The sequence below is a fragment of the Camelus bactrianus genome, chromosome 1, assembly GCF_048773025.1.
Source record: "Camelus bactrianus isolate YW-2024 breed Bactrian camel chromosome 1, ASM4877302v1, whole genome shotgun sequence".
NCBI lineage: Eukaryota > Metazoa > Chordata > Mammalia > Artiodactyla > Camelidae > Camelus > Camelus bactrianus.
In genome coordinates this window covers 98519081-98537279 of record NC_133539.1, presented here as the reverse complement: position 1 = coordinate 98537279, position 18199 = coordinate 98519081, and the positions used below count along the sequence as shown (strand labels likewise).

At 37.9% G+C, this 18199-nt stretch overlaps 1 protein-coding gene across 7 annotated transcripts in view; it reads left to right on the top strand.

Annotated features, from left to right (window-relative positions):
- AGTR1 (angiotensin II receptor type 1) overlaps positions 1-16652 on the top strand; it is a 42584-nt gene extending 25932 nt beyond the window's left edge. Inside the window, exons 3-5 of one of the 7 annotated variants that reach the window (XR_012509054.1) lie at positions 1089-1185; positions 4775-4867; positions 7112-7322. Coding sequence is in view for 3 of the 7 variants with exons in the window: in XM_074369855.1 (XP_074225956.1) it covers positions 14692-15771 (1080 nt within the window). In the remaining 4 variants the exon portion in view is untranslated. The other 6 variants (XM_074369855.1, XR_012509053.1, XR_012509057.1 and 3 more) reach the window with 6 other exon arrangements.
- Positions 16653-18199: the final 1547 nt, after the last annotated feature.

Genomic DNA, 18199 nt, shown 5'->3' with positions numbered 1-18199 from the left:
TTTTTTTTCCCCTGCTAAATCCTGCAATCAACTGATTTCTACTCTTCAACTTCTGAAATTATGTTGCTTTCTTACTCACTCCTATCGGTTTTACATATTGAGATTCGGCGTCAGTATTCACCATATCTTTTCACTCCTAATTCTGAGTGTTTCCATCTGATTGCTGATTTTTGTACTTTATGGGCTTTTTCTTTATTTCAGTTTTACCCCAATTATCCAGGAAAGGCTGCCTGCGTCTTTTGAAAGCTCTGATGTTCTCAATGAAAAGACCTTCTGAATGGCCTTGTTTGTCTCCCATGGAGTTGCATATCGCAACTTCAAATGCCCCACTAAAATATTACCCATTTGGCATCAGTATACAGAAAAGGCTGCATTCTGTGATAAGAAGTACAGTGGTGTTTTCCTAGTGAGAGAGTAGAGTTCTTAATGGGAAAAAGGGGAAGTATAATTTCCTCAGATTTTGCTGCTTTTCAAACACAATGCTGCTTTTCTTCTAGAACTAGTCTGTAAGAAATGTTTAAGGAAAATACCACAGGAACCAATAAATAATTAAAATTTTGGTCACAGAATTCTATTAATATTGGTCCTTTAGAAGCCCTTTTTTTCCAGAAATGTTTTTCTTCAGGTACAAAAACAACTACTCATTGCCCTTATGGATTAGAAAAGCAGCTGGGTAGAGGAGGCAAGTGACAGAGACTCAAACTAAGTCATTAAAACTCTTTGGTTGCCAAACATGGAGAGATTATCACTTGTAACTAGGTATATTTATCTCTTCTCACTTTTCTCTACTTGGTTTAATTCTCATGAGAGCCTTGATGATATTTAATGTGTTGATCCACAGAGAAAAAAAAAAGCTTAAATTAAGGTGAATGCAAAGTTGAATTTACAGTCAAATACTGTAAAAATCAGTTCAGACACCAATGACTCAGATTGACACAGCAGTTGTCTATGGCGTGATGCCACCAGAGGGCAGGGTTTGACTTCCGCACCTGGTGGCTGCCTCCCTCCTACTATAAGAGCCATCAGATCCCTTCAAGAGTTTATAATGAAACTAAGCTCAAATTCTCTCTTCCATTGTTCTTGTACAGAATCCTACAGTTCTGGAAAATGCTTAGAGAGTATCATTTTAGAATGATCTGACACAACAGCTGTTTAGTCAACTCACAATTTTAGAGCTCCTACTAGGTAAGTATTCAGCGTGACCTTGGACAATTGAAGGCTATCTGACAGAATGTTTTCTTTTGAGGGATCTATAGTTTTCCTGGGAAGATATGAATGTAATCTTTTTCTTTATTTCAGTTTTACTGCAATTATCCAGGAAAGGCTGCCTACACCTTTTGAAAGCTCTGATGTTCTCAATGAAACAAAGGCCACAAATAAAACATAATGTACAGTTAACTTATTCCATGAAAGATAAGAACTAGATTATCAAGAATTGAAAGGGAAGAAAAAAAAACTCTGGACTAGAAAGGTTTCTCAATAGCAGCACTACTCACATCTTAGGCGAGATAATTCTTTGTTGTTTGGGGTGCCTGTCCTGTGCCTTGCAATATGATCAGCAGTATCTTTGACCCCTACCCACTCAATGCTAGTAACACCCTCTTTTCCCTCTCCCCCTGTTATGGGAACCAAAAAATGTCTCCAAACATTGCCAGATGTCCCTGAAGGGCAAAATTACCCCTGATTGAGAAGCGCTGAATCAGAGTATGAAGCCATGACTTTACCAAACGGGAAAAAAAAAACCTGAGCCTTGAGACTTCAGAATGTCAAAAATGTAAGGACCTGCTCTCTAGGCCTCAGTTTCCTCATCTGAAGAGTGGGAATAATGGTGCCTGCCCTCATAGGCCCTGTATTAGTTTGCTAGGACTGCCATAACTAAATAACAACAGAAATTTCTTTTCTCACTGGAGGCTAGAAGTTCAAGATTAAGGTGGCAGCAGGGTTGGTTTCTGGTGAGACCTTTCTTCCTCACTTGAAGACAGACAGCCATCTTCTCACTGTCTTCACATGGCTTTTGCTCTGTGCAAGCACATTCCTGGTGTGTCTTCCTCTTAAGAGGACACCAATCATATTGGATTAAAGCCCCAAACTTATGACCTCATTTAACCACAATTACTTCTTTAAAGGCCCTATCTCCAAATATAGTCAAACTGGGGATTAAGGCTTCAACCTATGAATTTGGGGGCGGGGGGTGGGAGTGACACAATTCAGTTCATATCAGGGCTCTCTTACAGAGATGAAAGCCATTAGCACAAAACTTGGGATATAGTAAGCATTCAATTAACCATAAACTATAAATGTTGTTATTGTTAATATTAAGCCACTATAAGTCATCCATGTGAATCAGATACCATCAGAAACAGAGAATAGTATAAAACAATTATACATTAAATAAGTTCACTTGAATACTTGTGTGTCACTTTGTGCTAAAGTTATGCAACTGAAAAATTCAAATTGACATTTTCCCCATTGACATAGCTAATTATTTCAAAGATGTTCTGTCTTCCTTTATATGAAGGTCAAAGGCCAGTAGCTTCTGCATCCCCAGCATCTGATGAGTATTTAATGATCCAGAAATAAACTTTTAAGTGCCTCGGGGGATTTCTGTGTGTAAAGAAATTCTAGGTAAATATTTTTCTGAGAGGAGGCTTGAGAGTGATAATTCCCTTTCACCCTCTTAATTTGATTTATAAACTTCACCTATCTTACAGGAGATAAGAACAAAAATAAATTAGGAAGGAAAAAAAATAAACAGTTTCAAACAGTCATGGTCTTTAGCTAGAACCAAGTAACTAGAGATTTTGAAATTGCAAAGGAACGCGGGTCTTCTTCTGCCAAAAAGCTTGTTTATGAAAACTAAAGAGTATTAGATATTTCTACCATACTGGCTTATCATTTGAAATTTCTGCTGGCTCAAGTGAAACTGTGCTGTCCTATTTCCAGCTGTGGGGTTTCCTCCCTCACCACAATTGCTTTCCGATTGGAGGCTTGTAACTTTGATGACCAGGACAGAGTCAGCTTAGCTAGCTGGAAGAACAAGAGGGGAGTTTTCATATCTCATGAGGAAAGGGGAAGCACTAAAAGGGTTGTTGTTTCAGCAAGTTCGGGAAGAGTGGAGTCAACGCTGACAGTTGCTGGCTTAACAGTTTTATTGTTGGTAATAAAAGCAGAAATCGCTTTGAAAGTGAAGGTGAGAAAAGACAGAAACTGCTACGGTGAGGTTAAAAACAACAGGAGACGGTGGTCTTGGTGGGACACAGAATGTTTGAAAATTTTCACCTTGTCCTTAAAGAGTTGCTGCTGTATGAGTAATGTGCCACTTCACAACATAGCTCTCGTATGCAGAAATGCCGTATTTCCACTTGACAAACCAAGGGATGCGTTTATTTTACTTTAGAAGAGAAACAAACAGTCCAAGACAAAGTGGTACATGACCTTATGCAGCTCTCTTGGAAAGAGTTCATTTTTCCCTCCTGCTCAGACCGCACACAAATACTGGGAATATATCTTAATTTCAAATCTGATGTGTGACATCTGGTAACTCATTTATTGCTAATGAAGTTTTCACAGGAAGCTGCAGTCACCGGTATCTCATCATATTTTTCAGTTGGCAAAGTGTTGTTTACTTTTTATTGGCTCAGCATCGGTGCCTGTTATATCACAGGCTGATTAATTAGAAAACACAAATAGCCCCACAGAGAAAATGAATGGAGAGGCAGAATGGAGGGGTAAATAAATAATGGTAGATAGAATGGTCTAAACTTTGTATTATAATAGATAGTATAATATCATTGTAATTTATGTTTTAAAATTATGTAGGTATTCAAGAGGATGATCAGAGCTGGCAAAACTGTCTGGTCAAGTAGTTTATCAGCAGTGCTTTCAGCCTCCCTCTCTGAGCCTTTCCACCTTTTTCCGGTACTTTAGCTTCTTCTACTTCCAGCATCACATACAACTTCCCAAGGGAAAATTAGTCATTTACACCATAGTGTGATTTAATAACACTAACAAAAATCTCAAAGTTGCAGCATCTCATAGCATCTCCAAGTACATGATCTCATTTGATGTTTGCAACAATATTGTGAGTCAGACTGCACAGATTTTTTAACTTCATCATTACCATGAATTTCACTGTCATTATTTACCAGAGGAATAAATAAAATGAGTCATCACAGGTTAAGTAAAAGTTAACCCCATTGTGCATAAGAGGTAAACAGTATATTTGATTTAGATCTTTCAGTTCCCAGCACCATGCTCTTCCACTACCTTAACTCTGGCTCTCACCTGAGTCAGTGTATCTCCACCCCCAGGTAGATCTTGGTTCAAGTGGGGATACAGAAGTGGGTATCATCCACCCCACCCCAGTTAAAGACATTTCAGACATCTATGAGTAGGTGAAAGGGGTATTTGACTAGATGACATCCTGTCAGGCTCCCCTTAACTATGCCAGTCCTGGAAGTTTAAGAGGAATAAACAGTGTAATGAGTAATTCTCAAGCTGCATTTAGTATTTGTCCTACTTTCTTCAGGTTTTAATGCCTCAGAAGGGCCAAATGAAAACATTTTAGCTGATGGCACTTCTGCTATGTGTTGGATTTGGTTTTGCCTATGAATCATGATAAGCACAGAGTGCAAAAGCTAGAGTTGCAAGTTAAGATGCCAATAGGGCAGAGGGTTTTTAAACATTAGGGTGCATCAGAATCACCTCGAGGCTCATTAAACTATAGCTTGTTGGACCCCACTCCCAGAGTTTCTGATTTTGTACGTCTGTGTAGAGCCTAACATTTGCAGTCCAGAGGAATTCCCAGGTGATGGTAACGCTGCTATTCCAGAGACCACATTTTCAGAACCACTGCCAGAAGGGCCAGGTGGGTAACTTAAGTGAGGGACACTGCACTGTCCAGCACGGTGGCCAGCCTCTGTTGACTGAGCACTTGAAGCGTGGCTAGTTTCAACTAAGATATGCTGGAAACATTAACTAAACTCTAGATTTAGAAGACAGTGCAAAAAAAATGTAAAATACCTCAATAATTTTTATACTGATTACAGGTTGAAGTGACAGTATTTTGGATACACTGGGTTAAATATATTACCAAAATTAATTTTACATGTTCCTTTTTATTTTTTAGTATGGCTACTAGAAAAATTTTAAATTACATATGTGGCTCATGTTATATTTCTGTTGAACAACACTGACCTAAAGAATCAGAAAGTAGAGAATGGTGGGGATTAGTGAACCACAGAGGATTCAAATCCCAAAAGCTAGAAACACTTTGGGGACCAAAGAAAATATATCTTTCAGTCAGATTTAGCCTGAGGGCCCCACTTCATACCCAAATATTGTTGCTACAACACTGCTACAATATAATTGTAGAAGCTATGCAATATCTATCATTTTACCGTTCTTTCAGCATTAATCAAGTAACTTTTTATACTTCTTGAAATAAAAGCATTGGGTTATAATAATGAAAAATATTTCTGCTGAATTTCTGAATGAAAAAAAGTCCATTAATCTTGTGAAGTTCTGAGCTTTCTTTCATTAAATTTGTTTCACCTATCCTTACATTAAAGAAAGGTTATATTTTCAAAGTGCTTTCATATCTTTCAAAGACCTTACTTTTTAACTTTTAACAATCTGTGAAACAGAGGTGAAAACAGATGTTGGTACTCCCAATCTAAATATTTTGTAATATTTAAGGGATAACAAAGTAAAACATTAAATTACCTATGTACGATTTTAGTTGTAAAACAAGCCCTTGGACGGGGCTCATGTCCAGCGCTTCCTCAGCCAAATCCTTCTGCTGTCTCTCCATTTTTACAGCATTTGAATGTAAAAAATTAAAAGTAGCATACAAAATTGTATTCAAAAAAAAAGTTAACTCTGTGATAAAATCAAATGAACATTACCCTTACAGAAACATTTTCTTAACACAAAGTCCATTTCACTCTTCAAACCACTGAACAATATAATATTTTGAAGTGTTATACTAAATAGTATATTACTGTGAGGTTCCTTTATAATACTCTGCCCTCACCTCTATGTTTTTATCTGGGGAACTGAACCATGTTAAGTTTTTGCTAAACTTTAAAAAGTTGTATTTTCCCTCCAAAGGATCTGAGATAGGTTTGTTTTGAGTAAGTTATTTTAACAATAACATATTGTGCCACCTTTCTCATAGGATGACATAATCTATGGCTCCCTAAGCCACAGGGCACGCTTGTAATTTTGATTTGCAGCCATGAACCAATCTGTCTTTACCCTTTCACCTGGACTGCCAATGAATAAGACAGGTGGTGTCTGAGAGGCTCACAGTCTTTGACCATAAATGGAGTGAATACAGCTAGTCTAAATAGGGTCCAAATCTATAACCTTGACCTCATCAACCCAGAGTCACAACCAGCTATCCAAATGTTCTGCCAGGGAAATAGTTCTTTGGGGTAAATAGTTAATCTGAAAAATGGGGGGGGGACCCCCACTGTTACTATAACATAATAATAAATAGAATTTCTTTATTCATCTTTAGAAAAAGGTAAATTTTTTTCCATTTTTAACAAAAAATATCCTTGTATTTAGTTATAGAATATTATTAAATCATTGTGACACTCATAATATCTGTATCAATAGATAGATAATTGGCTGATTTAATGATTTATCAGGTAATTTCTACTTGTCAAGCCATTATTGCCTTTGTCTTCTTCAAGCGATGATTCAGAAGGAAGATTATGAAATTTCAGTGTTTCAGGAGATTTCTTTAAACATGTACCATTTCCCTGAGGGTAGAGAGTTCTAGAGAAGCTAAGTGATTGGTTCAAGATCACCTAGCAAGGCAGTGGAAAAACCAAAATTAGAACCCAAGTCTCCTTCCACATTGTGGGGGACCAACCTGTAAACTATAATTCAAAGAATATTCCTACTACAATCAGGGCATTGGGCAGTTTGGGAAAACATATACAATATACTGAATATTTAATCTTTCTAGTTTTAAGCTGAAACGAGCACATACAAATTATGTTACAACTTCTTAAGGGTGACTTAATGAATTAATGAATGGTTAGTAATGAATTAATTAATGCTTCCTTTCCTTTCTAATAACTTTCCTCATATTCCTCAGGAATTTGAAATGAGATAAGCAGTTTCAACTGCTGATTTAAAGTCTCAAGCAAGTGTGGAATGGCTTCACATGTGAAGTCTGGGGTTCTGCTCACAAGTTGAAAAAAGCAGCTTTTGTTGACTGAGGTGCTCTTCTTCATCTGATGAAAAAGAAAAGCTTGTAAACAGTCTCCAAAAGCCATAATATTAAAAATGATGTGTCACCTCCTTGATGGCTGAGATACTGATCTTCTGAATTGTGGTTATGATTTCTGTGGGGAAATTCTACAAGCCCATACATACATGTGAGGAAACTGGGAGAATTAAAGGACAGGGGCTCACTTACGTACAAGCTTTCCTCCAGGTTAGATGTTACTGCCCTTTTCTTCTAGTCTCTAGAGCACTCCTCTTTCTAGGCTCACTAGAAAACCTTCCATGGCCTTCTATATTTAACATAAGAAGCATATTTTCTAACATCGGTATGTCAAAGAAAAATTATTAAGCACCTAATTAGATTTAATCACATATCTTTCATCCCTATTTTTTCTTTTTGAAATTAAAAAAAAAAAATCACACAACAGAAACAGCCAAGAGTTTAGGACAGACAAGAGTTGGAGGAAGCATGACAGGAATGAGAGTTGTCTGGGGAGACAGGGATATCCATCACTTAAACTATAATTTATGATAAATAGGAGCTTCTTGAGGGAAGAGAAATTTAATTACAGTTTAGTGTTGCATTATTAGATATTAAAGTACTGAATAACTTCTAAGAAGCAAATACTTAGGATTAACATTTTATTTTTCTTGAAATGTATACTCTAACTTGGAAGGAACTTCTGAATTTCCTTTCATAAAGTTGAGTTCTTTATATGCTTGGGCTATTCTGGATAAAGTAAATAGGAGGACTGGTTGAGGATGACAGAACATTTAACCACCATCACCACAGCTGGTTACACTTGATATGAGTAGAAATAAGAAAGCAGCTTGCACTGTTTTCATTTCTTGCAAGGGCAGGCCATGGTGGATGGTACTGACTTGAGAAGAGGACAAGAAACCACTACTTACCACTTAGACATCTCATGCTCCTCATTAAGTTTGAGGAGATCGAATCTTAAGAACTTAATTAGTATGGCATTAATAATTTTAATAAAATATTTTTTGTATTAAAAGAAAGATTCACCTAGGAATTGCAGAGGCAAACAAAATCATTTCCAAGGAAAGTTAACATAGGGAGGTTAGGCTGGGATTGCCAACCAAGAGCATGGCATTTGTCCTCTGCATCTGACTTGAGTGTAATTCTGGTTACTTGCCTTATGATGCTCTCTGCCATGCTCCCTTCTTCATGGCTGCCAGGGGTACCAGCAGGGAGGAGACTGCGGCCCACAAAGGCCTGGATGCTTCATCATAGGGCATGATGAAGGAAAGTGGGGGCAAGAAGAGGGACAAGACTATAGTCCAAAGTTTACTGGATCCAAGCAACTTAACTACTATCACCAAATAATGTGTAGGGCAACTTCCAGTCAAGAGAAAGACAATGGACTAAGCAATCATGGACATTACCCTTTTTCTCTAAATACATAAAACATCACATTACAGTTCTGAAGAAGAATTGAGACTACATGGGCCAGAGAAAAACCAACACCAACTGAGATAAAGTTCTAATGACTTTATTAGGATGGAAGTCAAGACCATAAGACTCATGTACTGAAGGCAATTGAAACTGGGTTTGCTGGCTAAAACCAGGAACTAGAAAATTATTGCCCATTGTGACCAAAGATTAAGCTAATTTCTGTAGACCAGAAAAATGTGACAATGGGTAGAGGGCCTATTCTACAGTATCTGCAACGTATGGGGTTGGAAACTAGGCTGAGAACTGGCATTATAAAACTTTTCCCAATCAAGTGAGTGTTGTATCCCCAAGCAGAAATTTCACCGGCCACCACCATCCAGATGCTCAGGCCTCCCAAAGAAGTTAATTCTCACTAGAGATGAACTCACAGCTAAAGATTACAAAACCTACAACGAAGACAAATGCCAAGAAAGAGTGTCTACAGATGAAACAAACAGAATTTATACCTGAAGAACTACAAATAGTAGAGCAACTGGATAGGGGCTCTTAACATACAGATGTTCAAAACGTTTAAGGAGATAAGGGTAGAAATAGAACCCATAAAATAAGAACAGAAGGTTAAGGAACAAGAGCAAGTGGATCTGAAAAAGAAACAAGTAGAAACCCTAAAACTTTTAGTGCCAACCTCTATGAGTCAATGAATTCACAAATGGATACTGAGTTGCTCCCTGTAGAATGCCTCATTCATTACTGGGCATAAACAATTGCATTCTAACGTCTAAATTATAAGATAGGAGCAATAAAGAGAAAGACTTCTGAACAGGACAGTTCATTGAGCTGTCCAGCACTACAAGCAAGTAACTTACAAACACTCGCCTACTCTTTCTGATATTTAAGAAAGATACCTTGATAGATTATCCTAAAATATAATTACTTGGTCTTTTAGTTCTCTATTATCATAGGAAGCTATGGGGTACTTTTTTTCTTTAGATTGTAAACTCATTAAAAAAAGGAGTTTGTAATGAACAATTTAATTAGATTGGTTTTGGCTTGCCTAAAAGCTTAAGAAGGTATTAATATTCTAATCAAAAGTCTTGGGGAAATATTCTTAGGAAAGAGAAAGAAAGAGAGAAAAGAGAAAGAGAGAGAGAAAGAAAGAGAAAAAGAGAGAAAAGAGAAAGAGAGAGAGAAAGAAAGAGAAAAAGAAAGAAAAGAAAGAAAAGAAAGAAAGAAAGAAAGAAAAGAAAGAAAGAAAGAAAGAAAGAAAGAAAGAAAGAAAGAAAGAAAGAAAGAAAGAAAGAAAGAAAGAAAGAAAGAAAGAAAGGAAGGAAGGAAGGAAGGGAAAGAAAGAAAGAAAGAGAAAAAGAAAGAAAGAAAGAAAGAAAGAAAGAAAGAAAGAAAGAAAGAAAGAAAGAAAGGGAGAAAGGGAGAAAGAAAGAAGAGAGAGAAAGAAAGAGAGAGAAAGGAAGGAAGGAAGGAAGGAAGGAAGGAAAATCTTCTTTCTTAGGTTTGTTTTTAAGAACCAGGGGCGCTGTCAAGGAATGCAAAGTAACTCCTACTAAAACAAGCAGTAGATAAATGTGGTGTGGCCACCATAAGCCAACCTTGTGTTTGTAGCAGACTGAAAGTTCCCACCTGACTCACGGCAAATTTATTCAGCTGCTTAAGATTATTTTTTACTCATACTTTGAAAGAACAACAGCTTGGTATTTTTAGCCTTTTAATGGCAAGAGAAAGCGCTTACCAATGATAAACTTTTTTTTTAATCTCTCATGCTTTTTTCACCCATGGCCAAATCAGCACTTGCCTAACATTCAAAAAATTATAGTAAAGATTCAAATAAAACACATTTATTAAACACTTGCTATTTGAAAGATAGGCCCAGTGCTTTCCAGTTATCTCATTTAATTCCCACAACAATTAAGTGCAATAAGAATCATTGCTCCCACTTCTTACAGATGGGGAAACTGAGGCTTATGTTCAGAGAAAGGGGGTGAATTATCTAGAGCCACACAGATTTGTAAGTGGCAAAGGAAGATTCCATTAGAAGCACTTTGACTCCAAATTCCATCTTTTTTCTCCCAAGAGGAAATGGTGTTGTGGAATTCACGTAAACCACAGAGCCTGAGTAAAAGCGATGGCGAGACCCAGAAATAGAGAGAGGTGGGTCCTCCTGTGTTTTTAATCCATATCCTACCTGCCTATAACCCTACTGGGAGAAGCAGCAGGATAAACGAAAAGCAGCTGCATCCCGGGACTCACAGTTTTGGTGTCCTAGTAGACCACATCTCTCTCTTTCAGCTCCTCACCAAAATAGCAGCCTTTCAAGCTTCAAAGAGAAAAGCAGCCTACTCTTTCCCACTTCTTTATCATCAATCTAAGGTGATGCCAATCATAAAGAGTTCCATTTTCTCTCTTCTCAAGAACCAAATTTCCCTAAGAAAGCCTATGAGTGGCAACAGTGCAGGCCAGTACTGCCTGTGTCACTCTCCCATCCAGCACACATTCAGACCCCACACCCCTGCCCAGAAGGTTGTGCACTGTCTATAAATTTACAAGAGCAGTTGCCCATAGATGAAGCTGCAGGCACCTAGAAGAAGAGGAAGGTTCAAGTGATGACACTATCTACTCCACCTTAGCTGGCTAAATGGTTGCCTGGAAGTTCTAACCACTCTGTTTCCCATACATCCTCTACAGTCCAAGTACCATGTCTAGGAAACATCCCTGATCACTCCTGGACATCCCCCCACCAAGCTGGGTCAGTGATAAATCCAGAACATTCTATATGCCTCTGGTATGGTATGGTATGATATGGTATTCACCACGCTGGAGACAATTCTGTCTTCAGGGCTTCTGTTCCCCTAGCAAGACTCAAATGGCTCACTTGCACTGAAGACCCCAACATACAGTAGGTGTTTAGTGAATATGGGATGAATGGATGACTGCCTGCTGAATGCACTGTTTGCATCTCTGCTTCCTTGTGCTTGCTCCTCTATTTTCATCACCTAAAATTCCTCTCCCCTCTCTCCTTGCTAGGTAGGAAGTCTTGGTCATTACTTATACAGACATTTATGAAAAATTTTCTTCCAATTAGTATATTCAATGCTATGCCCAGAGTTTCTCAAGTAATATATTTGTTAAAATAATAGATGCTTCACTCAGAGTTCCAGAGCTGTTCCTCTAGCTGTCCAGAGCAACCTCTTACGTATTAAATATTAGTCATTATGAATCAATGGAAACAAAACGAGGCTGACCTTGGAATGTGAAGGAATCAGAGTCCAAAACTATGTTTACAAATCGGTCCTTTCAAATGTAAATTTTCCACAGAAATTCTTTTATAAATGCCGGTCACACTTCCAGCCTCGTCAATAAAATTTTATTCCCTCTAGACACAAAATTAATGAAACCACTGTGAGTTGTGTGCCCTCAAAGTAAGGTCAAGAGAGGAAAGAGGAAAGAGAGGAGAATTTCCTGCCTGCTCTCGGCCATCCAAGCTCAAGGCACCCAAGGGATCCTAATGCATCCAGTTTATTCCTTCCTCACTTTTAGCGCCTTGTGCCTAAGCTGCCGCAAATGTTCAACTCTGCTCTAGTTTTCAGTTACGGAGTTCAACCCAGGCCACTTTTAATCTTTGAGATTCTTTACCCTTGACATTTCCAATTTTTTCCTAGGCAAAATCCAACTTATTTCAACTAAATGTTAGAAGGAGAGCAAATAAGTAAAGTAATCCACACTAAGTTGTAAATGCCTGCTAGCCCATAAACTTTTTATGAAGCATTTTGTTTTTAATAGAGAATATTTGTTTACCTAAATGAATTTATACCCCTAAGTTGGCATAATTTCAGTAACTATGATTAAAAAAAAAAAACTGAAAAATCAGGAAAGTGTAGAGAAATCCTTCTGGGTGAGAAAGAAATAGGTCAAACCTCCCTGAGAGTCTAGCCCTAGTTTCTGTTAAATTATTCCTTCTTTCCATCTTCTGTTTGGTCAACTACAGATTTCTAGAAGTGCCAAGGGTTTTCTGGTCAGGTTGGTTTGGTTGGGGGTGGGTTTGGGTTTGGGTTCTGGCTAATTACCCAAGGTTGGGCCCAGGTTGACATTGTTTTCTGTCAGATTCTTAAGGGAGCAGAATGTAATTTGATTTCATTTGCCCCTAGAAAGTAATCTCAATACTCTGCTTATAGCTTTGTTGTATACTGTTCACTCATTCATTTGTCCACTCACTCTCTTATTCATCAGACATTTATCATCTGCCTCCTGGAATGTGCCAGGGCCTACACTAGTAAACAAGATGACTTGAAACAGGCCTTACCTCAAGCAGCTGTCACACAAGTGGAAAAGACAGATATGTCAACAGACCATTATAATATATAGGTCAAAACCTACACCCAGAGTGCCAAGGCAGCTCAGAAAATGGAACAGACAAGTCAGGAAGGCTCCACAGAGGATGTGACGTTTGCCTGTTTGTGGATGCTAATGCTCCCATGAAAGAAAAGGGAAGAAAGGGGTTTCAATTATATAGTTCAGAGTACAAAAGGAGAAGATAATGAGGACATAGAGCCAAAAACTTGGGTAGGGAGAATAACTGCCTCCTTCCGAGAGGCAAAGAGGCCACATATGAACCCCTTTTTCCCAGTGTTGTCTCTTAAAACCTGGCTACTTACATCTCTTCCCTTTCCTAGCACCACTTTGCACGAAGATGGACACTGTCTTAGGCACACATGTTCATCCAGCTCTTCCGGGTGCCAAGCACAGCTATCCTGGGCAGACTAGTAGTTCTATTCCTGTTCTTCTTCTTGCCCAGGACACTTTGCTAAAAAGGGGATGCACAACCTTGCTCATCTAGGGACCTGCTCCTGGCGGAGCAATAGGATCTTTACCCAGCATCACTACTCTTCATAGCCGACCTCGCCTAGACCCAGTGCTGGCCGTCACCTCAGAGCAAGTCTGTGCCACGTCCTGCCATGTTACCCTCACAGCATCTTCAGCCTCCCTCCCAAGGATTTTCTGATGGACTCCTGTCTAGGGAAGAATATGTGGCTTTCTAAATCACATAAATGAATAGCTTGATTGCTGATTATGTAAAATATTGGAGCAAATATTTGCAGAAGTCAGAACTCATTCCTGAACATCTGATTGTTCCTAAAATCCTAAAGAACTGCTGCTGTCTTGAGTCCCCCAAAATACATGTTTTATTGATAATCCTGGCCTAATCCATTCACTTGACATCCTTGTTAGACAAACGGTCAATCTCAGAGTTAACTCCAGAAATGGTTTGTATGCACAGAAGTTAGGAGATTCTGGCCTTTTTGCTAGACTGAGTTGGAACTTAAAGAATAAGTGGTGACTGCCAGTAGTGACCTGGAAAACCATGTAGAGAGTGCTGTTCCCCAAAGTCTTGAGCCCACCCTATTATTCCCTCTTAAATCAATTCCCACAATGACCGATTCCTCAGTAACCTAGAGGCAGCTATTCAAATCACTTAAGGGAGGATGCTAATAATTTTTATACCCAAGACTGTGAGATAAAAGAAGTGGCTTAAAGGGTAAGATATGGATATGTCTCTCTTCTGAGATGAAAGACTAATTAGCCTTGCTTATCTCAGGAAAAACTCAAGTCTTTCTGAACAACTAATTTAATTCAGTGGTATTCTCTGAGATTTAGATTATGTTTTTTAATCAATTTGGAAGTTAGACTTTACTTCTAGAAAAAATGCAAAGGACCTAGATAAGTTTATTCACAAAGGACCCCACTTCTATTTGTCTGCAGGATATTTATCACTTCTTAGAAAAGCAATATGTTCCAAAACTTAATTTAAATGTGCAATCTTAGATTTTACCAGTTCAGTTTTTCTCCAGAAAATGTGGTCTAATTTTTTTTCCTAAGACTAAAGTTGAGTTACTGTATTATGATTGAGAAACGAAACCATTTGTTTACATCTGGAATTTAATATTTTTTTTTGTCTTTTCATTTTTATTTTCTTTAGGTGCATTTGGCAAAGTGACTGAAACTAATTAACCCAGGAGATCAAAATGATCCTCAACTCTTCCACTGAAGATGGTATTAAAAGAATCCAAGATGACTGTCCCAAAGCTGGAAGGCACAATTACATATTTATCATGATTCCTACTTTATACAGTATTATCTTTGTGGTGGGAATATTTGGAAACAGCTTGGTGGTGATTGTCATTTACTTTTACATGAAACTGAAGACTGTGGCCAGTGTTTTTCTTTTGAATTTAGCACTGGCTGACTTATGCTTTCTACTGACTTTGCCACTATGGGCTGTCTACACTGCTATGGAATACCGCTGGCCCTTTGGCAATTACCTGTGTAAGATAGCTTCAGCCAGTGTCAGTTTCAACCTGTATGCCAGTGTGTTTCTACTCACATGTCTAAGCATTGATCGCTACCTGGCGATTGTTCACCCAATGAAGTCCCGCCTTCGGCGCACGATGCTTGTGGCCAAAGTCACTTGTATCATTATTTGGCTGCTGGCTGGCTTGGCCAGTTTGCCAACCATAATCCACCGAAATGTATTTTTCATCGAGAATACCAATATCACAGTTTGTGCTTTCCATTATGAATCCCAAAATTCAACCCTCCCTGTAGGGCTGGGCCTAACCAAGAATATACTGGGTTTCTTGTTTCCTTTTCTGATCATCCTTACAAGTTATACTCTTATTTGGAAGACCCTAAAGAAGGCTTATGAAGTTCAGAAGAACAAACCAAGAAATGATGATATTTTCAAGATAATTATGGCAATTGTGCTGTTCTTTTTCTTTTCCTGGGTTCCCCACCAAATATTCACTTTTCTGGATGTGCTGATTCAGCTGGGCGTCATACAAGACTGCAAAATCGCAGATGTTGTCGACACCGCCATGCCCATCACTATTTGCTTAGCTTATTTTAACAATTGCCTGAATCCTCTCTTTTATGGCTTTCTGGGGAAAAAATTTAAGAAATATTTTCTCCAGCTTCTCAAATACATTCCGCCAAAGGCCAAATCCCACTCAAGCCTGTCAACAAAGATGAGCACGCTTTCCTACCGCCCCTCAGAAAACGGAAGCTCATCCACCAAGAAGCCTGCCCCGTGCATTGAGGTTGAATGATCCACCCCGAAACCTGTCTGTGAAGTCATCTTGTGAAAGAAGGAGAAAGAGAAACATTCCTCTACAACATTTCAGTACCAAAACATGGGCTACTTTCCAGAATTTAAGAAGAAAATGGATTGTGTGGACTGAACTGACTTTTCTAAAGCTCTGAACAAAAGCTTTTCTTTCCCTTTGCAACTAAACAAAGCAAAGCCCCATTTTGCATTAGATAGAGGATGTTTGCTCAAAGAACGATGTCAGAAACTGAATAAATGTGTTGATTTGGAAAATTTTCCTAGTAGAAATGCCATCCCCCTCAGTCTGCTCTTGTTCTGTTATTCTTGATTTCCATATAAAGGTACTTAGAATATGTTAAACCTTGAGAGGAGCAACAGGAGATCGGAGCTCAAGATCGCTCTGCCCACCTTCCAAAGGGCAGTAAAGCTTTTCTGCCTATTTTGCTATTAGCAACTGTGAGCCACCTGTACCTGCTACTGCACATTTTGTGCAAAGACTTGCTAAGCAGTAGTTGTCAGGTTTCAGAAACATCTGTGAAATTCAACCAGTGTCTTCTAGATTCACACTGCCAAAACATGCCAGCTAAATGACCTATTTGTTTAATGACATTACTGAAGTCACGTATAAAAATTAAAATACTTGTGAAGGTGTTAATCTGGTCCCAGGTAGTAGTGTCTTCCTAGTCATATTAGTTTTATTTTGTATCTGAGAAGTATATATATTTTGTGGTAAAAAGATTATATATCATAAAGTATGTCTTATTGTTTTAAAAAGTACATATTCTACCTATATATGTAAATGTATATGTACATCTCTAAACTGTTACTTTATTGAAATCTGGCAAAGTTACATTCACATTAAAATAACGTTATTATAATGCATTTTAGCTTCATTACTTAAATAGATGCTGATTTATCTTTAAAACAACTGTGAACAAATATAAACATATTTCCATTTAAATTTTGATACAAATGATAGCTTAATACTGTTGGTTATAGGTTTTATATCCTGCCATTGAAAACATAAGGAACACATTTTGTTCCACCGCACAACATGGAATAAATACATCATTTTGAATTTTCCAAAGTTTTTCATGCAACAAAGAAAATTTTCATTCCTTATAACATTAAAATAATACATTATTTTACACAAAATTTTTAATAATAGGATTTTTCTAATGGCATATATGATCATTGTAGGAAATATGGAATATATAGGGAAGCATTTTTTAGAGGCTTATTTAGTTCTCCTGCTCAAAAACCAGCATTTTTAACATTTGGGTGCATTTTCTTCCACTTTTCTTTTATTCATTATACACACTTACATGTATAAATCATGATATTGGAGTCATAATGTGTATAGTACTTTGTATACAAATTTTTCACTTAACATCATAGCATAGTAGTTTGCAACACCATTAAATGTTTTTCTAAAACATTTTAATAATTGCATAACATTGCAAAATACAGACACATCATGATACACTTAGCTAGTATCCAGATTGGAATATTTAACTTTTTTTCTGATTTTTTAAGCATCATAAATTGTACTGTACTGTGCATGAACATTCAAGTACATGAATCTGATAAATCCCCTCAGGATACACTCCCCAATGGTACAACTGAGTATACAGATATGAACATTTTTAATATTCTTAACACTTATTGCCAAATACTCTCCAGAAAACTTACAATTTACCATACTACCAACTATGTATGACCATATCTCACCACAGCCTCAGCAGCATGGAATATTTACTAGATTTAAGCAGAGAAGGAAATTTTACTGTAAGGATCCAGGTGCCACATGCAAGAGCAGGGATGCAACTGCACTGAGGAAAGAACCGCAGTGTTTCTGCTCCCCTTGACAGCTGCCTCATGCTAGAGGCTTTTGCTGCTTTGGAGTCCACACAGAGCAGGTGGAAGCACTCATCTGAATCAATAAACAGTGGCCAAGGCTTGGGGTGATGCATGAAGAGCTGATGGGAGGCGTGGGGAGGGAGGGGTACGTTCAGATAGGCCTTGGTGGGCTGGGCAGAATCTCCACAAAGCAGCCTGTGACGTTAACATTCCCAAGGAGAGTTATTTTGTGAATAGATGTGGTCACATATGCCTCATTTGCCTTTTATTATGTTTTTAACTTCACTGATAGAATGCCAGCCACTATCTCCAAAGATCCTTTACTATTTTCACAGAGAATAACTTCTAAAAAAATAAGTTCTAGATCATCTCAAGTTATAGTGTAAACTCACCCTATTAGAAATCCCTCCGAGGCAAGTGTATAACAGTTTATTTTTTATTCCATAGTCATCTTAAGCCAAGAGATTACACGTACTCCAAACTCAGCAAAATATTTGATAAGTTACAGTTGATAAGATTTCCAGGAGATAATTAGATACCCACTATCTTGTGTATTTATTAACTGATGT